We start from the raw sequence: 15,391 nt of genomic DNA, 5'->3' as shown, positions 1-15,391 counted from the left end.
GGGATCCAGCCTCATCCTCCTCACTGGTCCTGGAATGCCCTGGAATGCCCCCTTTTCACTATTTATGTTGACTTAAGATCTGCTGGGCTTGGCTCACCTGGGTAGATACAGCAGTGTATCTCCAGCTAAGCCAGGAATGGGGAGTTATGCTGTCATTGCCTTGCTATGCTAGGTAACCCTCAGCTCAGCCAGACAAGTGCTGGATTCTAACCCCACTCATCCCAGGATATATTACAATATAATTCTTCTCCTTGGTTCATAGATTTCAATAGGAGGAAGTTAACCATACACTTATTTTGGCTGGACTGCATCCTGAGTTTCTTAGCCTTAGGCAATTTGAATGCCTAACATTTACTGATATGTTTAGATTAATTTTATTATTTTAAATAAATAAATAAGTCCATCTCACAGGACTATGAAGGACAAACATCTTGATGGAGTGGGGGGGGGCGACAAAAGGAATAATGAAAAAAACAGTGTGTCTATGTTTACATTGCAATGTAACCGAAACAAATTTCAAGTATGTTGGAAAATGTACTTGGCCAATAATAAATGATGATGATGATGATAAAAATGAAATTAAACCCCAGATCTGAGTCATTGCAAACCAAATTAACACACTGAAACAAAAAATGCAACAGACTTACTGTATAGTACAGGCTTAAAATTGTCACATGGAGTTCAGGGTCTGTTTTTGTCCTTTGTGTCTATTGCCCAAAAAGAAATTCATAAGCAAGGACTATTGTAAATTAATTCAGATATGTTATAATAGTTGTTTACAACATGCAATGAAATAAACTATAGGAGAAATCATCATAAGCGGTGTACTTTTATTCCAAAGCAGTGATCACTGCCTGTGATATCAATTATTAGTAGGATTAGTATCTCCAAGACTGCATGTCTCTTGGGTTTTGAACAATTTAGCCTAGAGAGAATTAAATGTATTCATGTGTTTTTAAATGACGAGAAAACAATATCTAGGCAAGCAAGTAAAGGTTACCGGTATCTTTTCAAAAAAACCAAACAACCCAAAGTTTAACCCAATGTTTTCTTCCCAATCTATTCAGACGTCTCCTGTTGCTTTCAAACACCACTTTCCCCCTTTAATTGTCTCTCCATACTCATAGTCTCAAAATATAACAACAAAATACATTATTTATGAATAAAATAGATCTTAATTCAGGCAAGTAATAGTATAGGCTCAACAGTACAGTGGTACCTTGGTTCCCAAATGGCTTGGCTCCTGAACAAATTGGCTCCTGAATGCCGCAAACCCAGAAATAAGTGTGCCTGTTTGCAAATATTTTGGGGAAGCCAAACATCTGACTTCCGCGGCTTTCAGTTGAGTGCCGGAAGCTCCTGCAGCCAATTGGAAGCCGCGGCTTGGTTTTTGAATGGTTTTGGGAGTCGCGAACAGACTTCTGGAATGGATTAAGTTCGAGAACCAAGGTATAGGTTCAGCAGCAGATAAAGGAGTAGGAGACAAGAGTTCAGGAGCCAAACAAGACATTCAGAAATTGAGAGAAATAAGAGAGATGTCCCAACAAGCTTTTGAAGATGAAAACATGGTAGGCATCCTACTCTCACCTACGGAGGTTAAGCCTGATTCTCAGTGAAAAGACTGCACCATTCCCTTATGTTTCCTCTATAGCCCCTGTCATCTTCTTCTCAGCCAACCCTAGCAGCCAGTTGATGCCCTCCCCTCCTGTCACCCTTGCTTTTTGGTGTTTTTTTTAAAAAAAATGAATTTAAAGAGATTTTCAGCAGACTCCTAACAGCAAACTCCTAAGGCCTTCTCAGTACTGGTGCCTTCCCTATGGAACATCCCTTCAGATGTCAAGGAGATAAAGAACTACGTAACTTTTAGAAGACACCTGAAAGCAGCCCTGTTTTGCGTTTTTTTATGTTTGATATTTTACTATGTTTTATATATGCTGTAAGTCACCCAGAGTGGCTGGGGAAACCCAAGCAGATGAGTGGGGTATTAATAATAAGAGTAATAGTAATAATTATAATGTCTTAGAAGTAAGTAGAATTGGATTCAGTGTGGCTCACTCTTAGGTAAGTGGGGTTGCAACTGAAGCCTCAACTTGAAATCCTGTATTGCAATATTTGTCGACATTGGTTATAAACCTGCTCTAATAGGATAGTATTGTTAAACATAAGAAATGAATTAATTAAATTAAGGTGGTGTACTCAGAGTAAACCCACGGAAATGAATGAACATGTTAGCCTTGTCTATTAACTTAAGGGGGTCCACTCTAATTATAACTAGTATTGAATACCTTCAGTTTTCAGCAAAAGCAGTCCCTATTTCTGAAATTAAAGGGACCTGCCTTCACAGACACTTTTCTCATAAGGTAGATGACCAAGGTGCACATTTAATTGTCATCTCCTGTATCTTCTTCATCTCTACAGTGTGGTTTTAGGCTGATACAAAAGGAGATCCAACAACATCATAGATGTGGGTGGAAATCATATTTTGACATTGAATATCCTCCCACCCCACCCCGGCAGTACCAAATAATGCCTATTGTCAATTAAGCAGATAGTCAGGAAGTATGACACTGTAAATGAAATGAAATGTACTTGCTGTTCTCACAGTTTTTATTCTGAACACGTAATTATTCTCAGATAAGCACATAGGAGGTTATACGGGTCAGCACAATCACTATATAGTTCACTTCTGGGCAATGTCTTGTCAACTTGCTGCTCATTGCTGGAAACAACTGGTATCACTGCAAAATAATTCTCTCTATGGTTCAATAAAATTAGGGTTGCAATACGTCCAGGAAAACATAGACATGTCCAACATGTCCTTCCATGTGGATTTTTACATTTTAAAGGAGATGTCAGGGAGGTTGGGGGCTCAGGTGGCTTGGGCAGCTAGGGCTTGGACTTGGGCTGCTCTGCATTTTGCAGCTGCTGCCAGCCTGAGCTGGGGAAAGAGGTGCACAGGTGGAGCAACAGCCAAGTGCACCCGCACACCTCTTTCCCCAGCTCAGGCTGGCAGTGGCTCAGGCTGTTCTCTTTTTTGCTCTTCAAGATATGGCAACCCTAATGAAATTCTTTTTTCCTAAAGAATTGGTCCCTAGTGTTCATTTCTGGCTTCAAAATAATGATATACATTTTAGGGAGAAATATGCAACCCAGCAACCCAGCACTTGAGGCCAGAATGGAGAAGATCTCCACAGCCACCATGTATTTGCCTTTGGTACTTAGATAGGCTGGAATGAAAGAAATCCAGACACTGCAGAAGACCAACATGCTGAAGGTGATAAACTTGGCTTCATTGAAACTGTCAGGCAGTTTCCTGGCTAGGAAGGCCACCGTGAAGCTGACACTGGCCTGAAAGCCCATGTAACCCAGGACCGTGTAAAACATGGCATCTGAGCCTTCATTACATTGCAACACAATCTCCTCAGGCTGTGTGATCATATCGAGGTCCGGGAATGGGGGAGAAGTGAAGAGCCAGAAAGAACAGATGCCAACTTGAACAAGAGAGCCAAAAAGGATAAAATAGTTGGATAGTCTTTTGCCCACCCATTTCCTCATCTTGCTTCCAGGCCTCGTGGCCATAAATGCCACAACCACAATGATGGTCTTAGCCAGGACACAGGAAAGTGCAAGAGAGAATATGTTTCCAAAGGTAGCTTGTCGAAGAAGGCAGGTCACCTTGCTGGGTCGTCCAATGAACAGCAAGGAGCAAAGGAAGCAGAGCAAAAGGGAGATCAGCAGAAGGTAGGTAAGGTCCCGATTGTTGGCTTTGACAATGGGGGTATTCTGGTGTTTGATGAAGGTTCCAAGCACCAGAGCTGTGAACAGTGCAAAAGAGACTGCCACAGAAGCCAAATTGATTCCTAAAATGTCATCATAGACTAGACAAGTTATGACTTTAGAAATACATCTGTTTTTATTGTTGTTTGGATGTTCATCTTCCGGACATTTTTCACACTTATCTGCATCTGTAAGAAATAAATATACTGTCTGAATAACAGGTACATACCTCTTTTAAATGCCTTATGTAATATGGCCAACCTGCTCCATGTGATTGCATGCTTCCTATTTTTTGGTGCCTCCTTGCTCTGAAAGCAACTCAATCCAAAACAGAGTGCTTTCTGGTGAGTAAAACACTTTGCAAAGGTGGTGGAATTAATGCAGGTAGGGGGAGCCTGTTGCCTTCCAGGTTTTCTTAATTGATCTACAGCTTCAACCATTCCTGACCATTTACCATATAGTTACTGCTGATGGGAGTTGCAGTCCAACAACATATAGATTAATGGGTCAAAAACAGCACAGAGCTGTTGTAGAAGTATCACGCTTGAATAGGGTTGCCGTATTTTTTTTTTAAAAAAAGCAAAAACCCAGACATATTTGTAGGTCGGCCATGGTGCGAGGTAGGAGGTTGGTGGGCAGGGGGCGATTGGCAGCAGTGGGGTGAGTGAGCGAGCGATCGGCAGTGGTGGGGTGAGCGGGCAATCAGTGATCTGCCTGCACCGGACATAACCCACAAGGTGACCTGGAGGGCTGAGCGCACTCCAAGCATGCATGTGATACACTGTTGCCCTCCCACAGCCCTGCTCACTCCCGTGCACCTTCCTGGTGCCCCTGCCCTCCCTCTCCAAGTTTCACACCTGCACCCGACCCTCCTTCCTTGGCAGAGCTGGCAGCTGTGGCACTGTCAGGTGGCGCATTTATTTATTTTAATAGGTAAATAGGTAAAGAGATCAATAGGTAAAGAGATAAATAAATACCCTGTTTCTCATATTTTAAGACATACCTATAAAATAAGCCATAGCAGGATTTTTAAGCATTCAAGGAATATAAGCCATACCACGAAAATAAGACATAGTGATAGGCGCAGCAGCAATGCCGGCCGTGGCAGGAGGAGGAGGAAAAAAATAAGACATCCATTGAAAATAAGCCATAGTGTGTTTTTTTGAGGAAAAAATAAATATAAGACGTGTCTTATAATATGAGAAACACGGGTAAACAGATTCCAAACCCGGACATTTTGGGTAAAATGATACACCTACATAGGTGTGCTGGTGCCCAAAAAGAGGAGATCCCAGACATATGACAACCCTACCCTTGCACAGGTAATATCCTACATTATCCAGTCATATACTTTACTGTCCATCTGACACTAAACTATTTTTCCCCCAATGGCAATTTTCTATAAGATGAAAATGCACAAAATAATCTGTAGTCCCTTAAATTCCAAATCTTGTTCCTGCCACTCAGTTAAATGTTTATTTTAACTAACCTTGTACCAGTAAAATAAAATCCATGCATTTGTTTTCTGGAATTCATAACCCATATTTATCCCATCATGAAACCCTAAGTGCGTCTGGTTCCTAGGTGGCCACCAATCCAGCTGCGAACCAAACCCAGTTTTGCTGAGCTTCAGCAATATGTTGGCCTGATATGCTTTTAGATCAAACTGTGGGGCACTATCTGGTTTACCTGTGGGTTACAGATAGCACCTTGAGTATTAAATGAGAAGATGAAATAATTGAGAAAGGCATGACTATTTGAAAAGAGTACTAGATGTAGTTTCTTTCAAAAAATTAGAAGGTAGAGATTTTTGAATCACGTACCTACTTGGTTTGAAATTGTCCCATCTGCACATTTGAAACAATCATAGCAGCAAGACTGTTCTCCTTCACGGACTTTTCTGTGATATCCAAGATGGCATATTTCACTACATAAAGAATGGGGTACTGTCTAAGAAAAAATACAAGTGAATGAAGTTTAAATCAACATAATTGGATTTTGATTCAATGGTTTGAACTTTGTTTATCCACCCACCCCATAAATAGCCCTGGCATATATGGAAATAAAATTGCCTATTCACGTCATCCACTTTGCCTTTAATGTATCTTTGTTGGTATTGCTGCAAGAGACTAACAGGGCTATTCCTCTAGGAATTCATTAATTTTGGAGGGGAACATGCAGGGAAAGTCATTGATCTATAAATACAATTTGATGTCTTGGACATACATGTCTATTGTGTGAGGTAAAGGGACCCCTGACCATTAGTTCCAGTTGTGACTGACTCTGGGGTTGCAGCGCTCATCTCACATTATTGGCCGAGGGAGACGGTGTACAGCTTCCAGGTCATGTGGCCAGCATGACAAAGCCACTTCTGGTGAACCAGAGCAGCACACGGAAACTCCATTTACCTTCCCGCTGTAGCGGTACCTATTTATCTACTTGCACTTTGACGTGTTTTCGAACTGCTAGATTGGCAGGAGCAGGGACCAAGCAACGGGAGCTCACCCTGTCACGGGGATTCGAACTGCCGGCCTTCTGATGGGCAAGCCCTAGGCTCTGTGGTTTAATCCACAGTGCCACCTGCGTCCCTTTTGATTCATGTAGGCAGCCCAAATGTCCAAATAGTTAACTAAATAGGACTGGTAATTATAAACACTGTGTTCAAATATCTCAAATTCCAAAGGGCTACAGTGGGAGAGTTGGTCAACACTTTAAGCTTTTCTTCTTGTTAAAAAGGGGTGGGGAACTCACATGCCACATCTTTAAAGGTAAGCTGACACTCATCTGAAAGTTGCCACATACATTCTGTAGTCAGTGCTATCACATTTTTCAGATGGAATGAAATCACACCTTCCCTAATTAATATACCATAGCTATTATATACTTCTTCTATTCATTAAGTTGGCTAGCTTCTACTGCTTTACCAGAAAACCACAGGGCATTTTTAGTTGTTCCAAACAACCCAATATATTAAATGGTGAAGCAATGGGTGTGGGAAAGGCTTCTATATATTTTTTCCACCATCAGCAGACATTGTACCCTGAAGTGAGTTGCATCCTCTGTTTAGTTATACACTTCACAGGTTTTCCTGTGAGCCAGTGTGGTGTAGTGGTTAAGAGTGGTAGACTCGTAATCTGGGGAACCGGGTTCGCGTCTCCGCTCCTCCACATGCAGCTGCTGGGTGACCTTGGGCTAGTCACACTTCTCTGAAGTCTCTCAGCCCCACCCACTTCACAGAGTGTTTGTTGTGGGGGAGGAAGGGAAAGGAGATTGTTAGCTGCTTTGAGACTCCTTAGGGTAGTGATAAAGCGGGATATCAAATCCAAACTCTTCTTCTTCTCTTCTTCTTCCAACAAAAGTGCTCTAACCCTTCCTGTTACACCATTACACAGACCTCAAAATATCAGGGAACAACTTAGGATGCTAAATATGATTGCATCAGCTTTCCTAATTTCAGAAGTTGACAAAAAGTTTCACCAAATTGCAAAAAATATATATGATAGGAAAATATCCAAAACTCATAGAAAGCCTTCCAGATCCTGCGGTAGAGCATACAATAATTTTCCCCTCAAGGGAACATGTACAGAAAATGTGTGGCAATCTTTAAAACAAAATGACAAGTTTCAAACATAGATGATTGGAAAAGAAAATGCAAGTCTGAAGGTATTACACATCTGGAGTACCTACCAGGTTGAATTTGTTGGGCCATATAATGTCACGTTCCTTCATGTAAACTCTTTGATCTGAGGAAGCATGAGAAACTACTGTTCCAACTTCTACTTTGGTGAAAGAATTGTTGGGGAAAGTAACCATGTTAAGAATATCATATCCAATGGATGATTCCAAGTTTTCATTGAAATATATTTCATCTCCAGCACTGTTGTTAAAATGGATTTTTCTCAAAAAAGTGTGAAACTAGATGAAAATGTAGAACTTCAGAATTTACCAAATAGAGAAAATGTTTGCAAGCATGTTCCTGGCAAGGTGATGCATAAATTTCAGTGTTTATAATGATTAAGTTGTTATGCCGAAATGCATGTTTGATGGCAGGGGGGAACTGTCTAACTATTATTGAGTTGTATTCTTCCCTAAATTGCAAAGATGACACAATTTTTCAGTGCTGCTATGCATCAAATTCCCCCTCCCTTTTTAATTGTGTATTCATAAATCAATTAATTAAAAAACACGCACCCCAGAATGAGTGCAACATTTTTCCTTGGGTGTTAAATAAATCTACTCTACTAGCATTTTCCAGGTGAAACCTAGTATTCTTCCTCACTAGTGCTCCACACCATTGACTCTTCCTTCCAGGAAATAAAATGAAAATAGAGAAAGGAAATAAAATGAAAATAGAGACACAGAGCTTTGGAAAACACAAGGAGGGAAGAGGGAGAAGGAGCAGAATAATAGAAAGAGATGACCAATGAAAGTATGTCCTACTGAGTTCCTCAATTGTCTCAATTGTGTAATAGTTATGTATACTGAATTTTTTAATAGATCGTGAGACATGAACTTTTTAACTTATCTGCACTTACCTTTCCTCTGTGCTGTCCAGGCACAGTCTGCACTTTAGAGGCAGAACTAAGAGGAAGTATCACATAAAAAATAATAATAATTTCCCACACATACCACAAGGTCCTAAGTTAATAATGAATAATACCTTATGCAGAACTGTATGGTCTCTGTTTGGTTATTTTTAACAAAAAGGAGCATCGGGAAAATACATGGAAGGTTTCATAAGGTGTACAGGGCAGCCTACACAACATAACATGAGTGCACAATTGAGTGTCTAATTTTTTAGCCCATCTGTAAAATGCAAAGACAAGATCCACCTAACATTACCTCCCATTGTTCCATTCTCCAAAGGTCCAATCTGAGTGCTTCTCCCATCAACATCCTTCTAGAAGAGTACATGCCATGTAAAGAATGTGCCAAAGCATAGATGGCATTATAGATAGCATAGCTCTCACCAGACATACTCATTTCAAATTTAGTATTTGGAAGATGCTCCAGCATTTCCTCCCCAGAACAGAGATTGATATTTACTTCAGCCGCAAATGAATTTGAAATTGAACACTGAAACATAGCATACCAGAGTTGTTGGATAAAAAGGTCATTTTGGTGCTGGTAAGGATTGAAGTTCTGGAGAAAGCTCCAGAATCCTGGTACCTGCTGCCTATGGATTGCCATGGACAAGGAACCATGGAAGATTTTGAAATCCCACTCTTTAAGAAAAAAGGTTGAGGTCAAGTCCCACTGAGCTGGGATGATCCAAACTTTCTCTAAGGGTGTCTTCTTGAATGGTTGATGTAGATATAACGTTAACTGAAAAACTTGCATGGCATAAGTGTCTCCATATGCAATGATAACATTGGCTGTGGTCATGCTAAGGGCAAACAAATCCTCTTTTTTATAATAAAACTTATATCCATATTCATCCATTCCACTGAAAGCGACTTGTGGTGCCTTTTCTGTGAAAGCTATGCAGATGTAATTCCTACTGAACACTGATTTCAAGCGTAGTGCAAACTCAGCTCCATTGTCATCATCGGAGACAATGAGTCCAACCCATGTCCATCCAAAATACCTTATCAAGTGCACTATTCCTTCGTCCTGAGAGACTTCATTTGGAACCATTTGGTATAAAAAAGGGAACTGAGGTTTATCCTTTAGTGCTGGGTGAACTGAACTGTAACTGAGCTATGTAAGAAAGAACATAATGATATTTTCATTTTCATTTTTTTGCAGTTCTGAAAAAGACACAAGAGCCTAACCACACACAAAAGTAGTCCCAGGAAGACAGGTTCTTTCTTAGTATAATTTTGAGATTTTCACAGAAAAATATTCTTCTGAAAAGCAGATAAGAAGGACCTGCCAGACTCCCTTTTAACTTTCTCTTCTTATCGTTCTACTTGTCTGCTAATCTTCCTTTATAGTATGAATGGGGAGACACTAAGTAAAGAGATAAGAGCAAACATGAAAAAATGGAGGCCAATGACTCATCTGCTCCAGCAATCTCTGCTGTGATGCTGTCTGAATTATCAATAGGGTATGGTGGAATTTAAAAACTGCTACTTTTCACATGAAGATTATAATTTCTATCCAGATTTTTATTTCAAAGCTGCTCTAATGTGCAGCAGCTCCTTAATCATATATGAATTATTATCTCTTTCCATTCAATATGTTAAAAACTTCTCAAAGAAAAAATATAAATATTAACAAATTCTGAGGACATGCAGATGAAGAGTGGCTCAATGAAGATTGTTTTCCAGCTGAAAGCCTTCAGACAGTGTTTGTCACTGCCATATCTCAAATTTTAAATAGAAAAGGGATGGGACTGAAAATATAAGTTTTCAAAAGGAAGAATAGAATGATGGTGATGGTCTGGTAACACCACCAGTTGTAATATCAAGTTAATAATCTTGACATTGGTGGACGTATCTACACCTGAAACAACATTGCTTCTCAGGGTTGCATTCCTGGTTGACCTAAGGAGGGTTTTTGCAGTCCCCTAGGAAGAGATGTTGGAAAAGACCCTGATGTTGGGAAAGATTGAGGGCACTAGGAGAAGGGGACGACAGAGGACAAGATGGTTGGACAGTGTTCTCGAAGCTACGAACATGAGTTTGACCAAATTGCGGGAGGCAGTGCAAGACAGGAGTGCCTGGCGTGCTATGGTCCATGGGGTCACGAAGAGTCGGACACGACTAAACGACTAAACAACAACAACAGGAAGAGATGGGAAGATGGATCTGCATGAAACACCATGTGGAACAGAAAGATTGTTTCCTCTGCAGGTTCTATTTATGCTTGGAATTAACCAAGTCCCCATACTTCAACCCAGCTACTGTGCCCTTACGTTTATTTCCCCAGCCTAAAAAGGGTTTCTCTGCTTCCTTTATAGCAGGGAAGCTCATTCATTTCATATCACAGAAATAGTGGCAGAAAAAGGCTTCAGGTGTTTTCACCTGCATAAAGTTGCTGTTAGACAGCATCAGCATCCGTGTGTGCATATGAAATAACAGAAAATGGCTATTTCCCCCTCAATCTGAGGACATGTAGAACTCAACTGGGAACTCAGCTTGTCCATGCTGAACAAACAAGTAAATCAAATATTTGGTATAAGGTAAAGTGTTAAAGGGACCCCTGACCATTAGGTCCAGTTGTGACTGACTCTGGGGTTGTGGCACTCATCTCACATTATGAGGGAGCCGGCGTACAGCTTCCAGGTCATGTGGCCAGCATAACTAAGCTGCTTCTGGCAAACCAGAGCAGCGCATGGAAACGCTGTTTACCTTCCCGCTTGGAGCGGTACCTATTTATCTACTTGCACTTTGACGTGCTTTCGAACTGCTAGGTTGGCATTATTCGGTATACAATGCAACTTTTTATGTCTGTCAAAACTTGATAGACCCACCCACTCCACAAAAAAAGGGAGAAAAGGGAAAACCAAAAGAGGCCAAGAAGAAAAACCAGCACTGAAACTTTCAGGTCTAGATAGCAGCACATGGTATTTGCATTGATCTTCAACCCTTACACAGAATCAATGAGAGCCCCCCCCCCTTGGATGAATATGATTTAATGTCCCCTACACACATTCCCACCTGGGGAATCTTATAAAGGCCTAAGATGGTGGCTATCTGCATGGAAGTGTCGGATCCTAACCCTCCGACAATTGCTGAAATCTGAGGTTTCTTCCCACACTTGAAATTAGGGAAACTTTCTTTTTGTGAAGACAAAAGCCTCAGGATGATATCAAAGCTCATCATTTCAACGTTGAAATTGTCATAGATGTGGAACCCCAAGGTAACATTGGGTAAGAGTTTTGGATTCTCGTTGATCTCATAAATAGCAAAAAGGATAGCAAACACCTGTTGGAAGCGCTTCAGCAGGGGCCTAAAAGGAAATAATTAAAGGATTATTTGTTCATTGTTATAGCTGTTGCAAACACATTTGAAATACAGCAGAAATAAGAAAAACAGAAGAAAAAGAAAAAGAAACATCACTTGGCCCAACTTTCTATTGGCTTAAATCTTGCCAGCTAGAAGAGAATGGTTTTCAGTTACTTTGCCTGAAAGTTTTTTGTTTTGTTTTTTAAAAAAGCTAACCCACAGGACACAGCTACATTAGTTTTAAAAAATCATTTTAAATGTGTTATAACAATGTGACACCATATGACGGTGTAGAGTTTGGCCTTTCAGCAATGTGATTTCCCATTATGAGGTTCAAAACGTGTTTTCCTGAAATAGTTTTTTGATGTGTCTAGATCCAGCCTCAGTGTCAGGATTCAGGGTCTGAAGAATAAACCATTTTAAGGAAAATCATTGCTCAGCTACAGAGCAGCCATAAAGCCACTGTGCCTTTATATGCTGCCTTGGGTTCAACTAATTGAAGAGAAGATAAATTTTAGTTCATGAAAACTTAGGCCAGAATAAATGTTAGACTTTAAGTGAACTAGGACTCTTTGTAGCTGCTGCTGCAACAAGCAAAGGTAAATATTCCTCTGGAAGTTATGTGGTGAACATGAGTTGAAATGCAATCTGGATGCTTAGACATCAGTCACTTTGCAGTGTGTACAATTATCACAATGTGTCTGCACTCTTCCACACTAGTTAGCATGAACTATCCAATCTTGGGGGAGGGTAGATTAAGAGATTATTTCTCAACACTTTATTACCCCTTAGATTTAGTTACTTGGCACTGTTACTGTGATGTTCATGTTTGAATCCTCCAGATTGCTCCATAACCTAATAAAGTACAGAGTTATTGCATCACATTTCCTTGCATACCCTTAGGCAAAATCTCAAAGGACTCTTCTTTTGGTGTGGGAGTATGAAGAGATAAAAGTTACTCAATGCTGTTACTACGGCGTCAAACTTGGAATCTACATATTTGCCCTACATTCAAATAAAGCACAGACTTACTGAAACACATTTTTCTTGAAACACATGGGTATAATCGTGAAGTTCTCATGTGAATAAAAACTAGCATGCAATGATAAAATTCCTCCAATGACATGCTTTTTAGGCTTATAATAATCTAAGTAACAATTGTTGTCTCCTCCATGGCGCGCCTTGAAGTTGTCACTGATAGCCTGTGGCAGCAACAGAAGGAGCAAAAGCAAGAACAACATTTTGGATCAGAGCAGTTTAGTCAATGACTCAATCATTCATCCATTGATGTGTACAAAGAGCTGAAATTATACTCCATGTCGTAGACCTGAGCATCTGATCTGACATTATTCACCCTCATTTTGGTGGAGCCCTTTCATGCTCATCCTTGCATTTCAAGGGCAAAGAGCATTTATAACAGATGTCATAGCCTTAATAACTATATTATTTTCAATTGATATTCTGTCTATTATTTACAATTCAGAAGTTGCATTGAGATATCCCTGGAGCTTTGAAATTAAGAAAACCTCAATCACCACATTTGTGATAATTATAAGGGAGTTAATCATATTTTTAAAACCTTTCACTTTTGGAGGTCTCTGTGCTGCACAACAGTTGGTGATGATTTAAAAAATATAACCAGAAATTTACTAAAGGCCATTTACAATTGTCTGTGGATTTCTAGCAGGTGTTTTCACTGTATTCTTTTTGGCACTTGCTAAAAATAATAATAATGCTTGATGGTTGGACAGGGAAGCTGAGATTTAACTCTGTATTTTCATCACAGACCACACTGTTGCCAGACTGCAAAAGACTGAAGGCAGTCCTGAGCACAAACTCTAAATAAATGTTAACATTATTTAAAATAAATAGGGAATAATGTCTCTATGGAAAATGTGATTATATTGAAACAGCCACTGAAGTAGTGGTGTATGTTTGTTTTGGGGCGGGTGTGATGGCAATGCATCCTAAGATCAAGAACTCTGTGGTTCCAATTTATCCATCTCTCTATATTAGCCAAGAACCTGTTAATTCACAACTGATGTTATCCAATAGTAACAGACAATGCATGGATGCATAATTAAACACATACTTTGTGTAATGGAAAGTTTTATATAGGGTGAGAGATCAAAATGCAGAGAACTTCAAGAAAATCATTTTCGGTGAAGCAGCTTTCTTGCATTTGGGGACATTCACACAACTACATATGGAAAGTTATACTGTAAACAGCTTTTGGGGTTTCTATGGCAATTGAAATATTCTGAAAGTACCTTTAGTCTTCTACTCGTGTGCATTAGGTGCGGTCAGAGGAGCAACATTCCCCCCCCCCTAAATTGTTAGTAAAAATGGATTTGCTGTCAAAGGAATATTGCAATATTTATGTATTAGTCACATTTACACACCACTTTCCCTCTGAAGAACATAAATTGACTTACATATGGTTCCCAGATGGTCCTCCAGGAAGACAGTGTTCATATTCTTTACTTCAGAGCAAAATTGTGCTATATAGATTCAAATTATCTTCCAAGTCTATTGTCACCATACTATTGTTGTTGTACATATTTATGTTCCATAGTTAGTATTACTATGATGAACTCTATCAAGAGCCTTTAATTTTTGCACAGGCTGACAGTGTCTCATAGTCAACTCTCTGCTTTTAAAACTAGGATATCAGTTGGATGGGATTAGTTTCAACACTGTCTTCCTGAGAGCTCCTTTCACTTCTTTGTTCCTCAGACTGTAGATAATTGGATTCAGTATGGGAGTAATAACAGAATAGAAGAGCGAGAGAAGCTTATCCACATTCAGAGAGTAGCTAGATTTGGGGCGTATGTATATAAAAATGGCTGTCCCATAAAACAAGGAGACAACCACAAGGTGTGAGGAGCAGGTGGAGAAGGCCTTCTGGCGGCTCTGGGCTGATTGCATCCTCAAGATAGTAGAAATGATGTGGAAATAAGACATAAGGATCAACATGAAAGGCATCAGGATTACAAATGCAGCAGCTACAATGATTTGGATTTCATTCCAGTATGTATCCCCACACACTAGTTTTAGAACTGGCTGGATTTCACAAAAGAAATGGTTGATGACCTTGGAGTCACAGAAAGGAAGGTTGAAAATGAAGGTGGTATGACCCACAGCCACCAGACAGCCACAAGCCCAAGAAAAGGCAGCAAAATGAACACATGCTCTCTTTCTCATAATTACCGGGTAGCGCAGTGGATTGCATATAGCGATGTAGCGATCATAAGCCATGATGGCTAGGAGACAGCACTCAGTGGCACCGAAGAAGAGGAAAAAATACATTTGAGTGGCACATGCACGCAAAGAGATGGTTTTGTCAAGAGCGACAATGTTCTCAAGCAACTTGGGGATTGTGACTGAAGTATAGCAGATCTCCAGGAAAGACAAGTTCCTGAGGAAGAAGTACATGGGAGTGTGGAGGGCAGCATCAACACTAATGATGACAATGATGATGACATTGCCAAAGACAGTGACAAGGTAGATGCACAGGAACACTACAAAGAAAAGGAGTTTGAAATCTGGAACATTAGAAAAACCTAGTAAAATAAATGCATTCACTGAGGTGCTATTTTCCATTGTTTCTTCGTTGATATCTTTTGTCCATGCAGTAGATATGGAAGAAAAGGAGGGGAACATGAATGAGAAAAAATATGGAAATGGAATTATTTGCATTTTTCAAATTATTCTAGAGATAC

At 40.0% G+C, this 15,391-nt stretch overlaps 2 protein-coding genes across 2 annotated transcripts; both read right to left on the bottom strand.

Moving 5' to 3' along the window:
* Positions 1–3,057: 3,057 nt before the first annotated feature.
* On the bottom strand, positions 3,058–12,987 carry LOC132593119 (vomeronasal type-2 receptor 26-like). The gene is made up of 6 exons (XM_060282132.1): positions 12,983–12,987; positions 11,382–11,673; positions 8,870–9,477; positions 7,465–7,654; positions 5,601–5,727; positions 3,058–3,965 (listed from the first exon to the last, which is right to left on the bottom strand). The coding sequence occupies exons 1-6, from the start codon at positions 12,985–12,987 to the stop codon at positions 3,058–3,060; spliced, it is 2,130 nt and encodes a 709-aa protein (XP_060138115.1).
* A 1,352-nt stretch (positions 12,988–14,339) lies between these two features.
* LOC118094525 (olfactory receptor 10C1-like) lies at positions 14,340–15,299 on the bottom strand. Its single transcript, XM_035135040.2, has one exon. It carries the CDS (start codon positions 15,270–15,272, stop codon positions 14,340–14,342), a length of 933 nt encoding a protein of 310 aa, XP_034990931.1. The 5' UTR covers positions 15,273–15,299.
* Positions 15,300–15,391: the final 92 nt, after the last annotated feature.

The sequence above is a fragment of the Zootoca vivipara genome, chromosome 13 (assembly GCF_963506605.1).
Source record: "Zootoca vivipara chromosome 13, rZooViv1.1, whole genome shotgun sequence".
NCBI classification, from domain to species: Eukaryota; Metazoa; Chordata; class Lepidosauria; order Squamata; family Lacertidae; genus Zootoca; species Zootoca vivipara.
The sequence above is the reverse complement of the archived record's forward strand: the minus strand, read 5'-3'. Positions and strand labels throughout refer to the sequence as shown.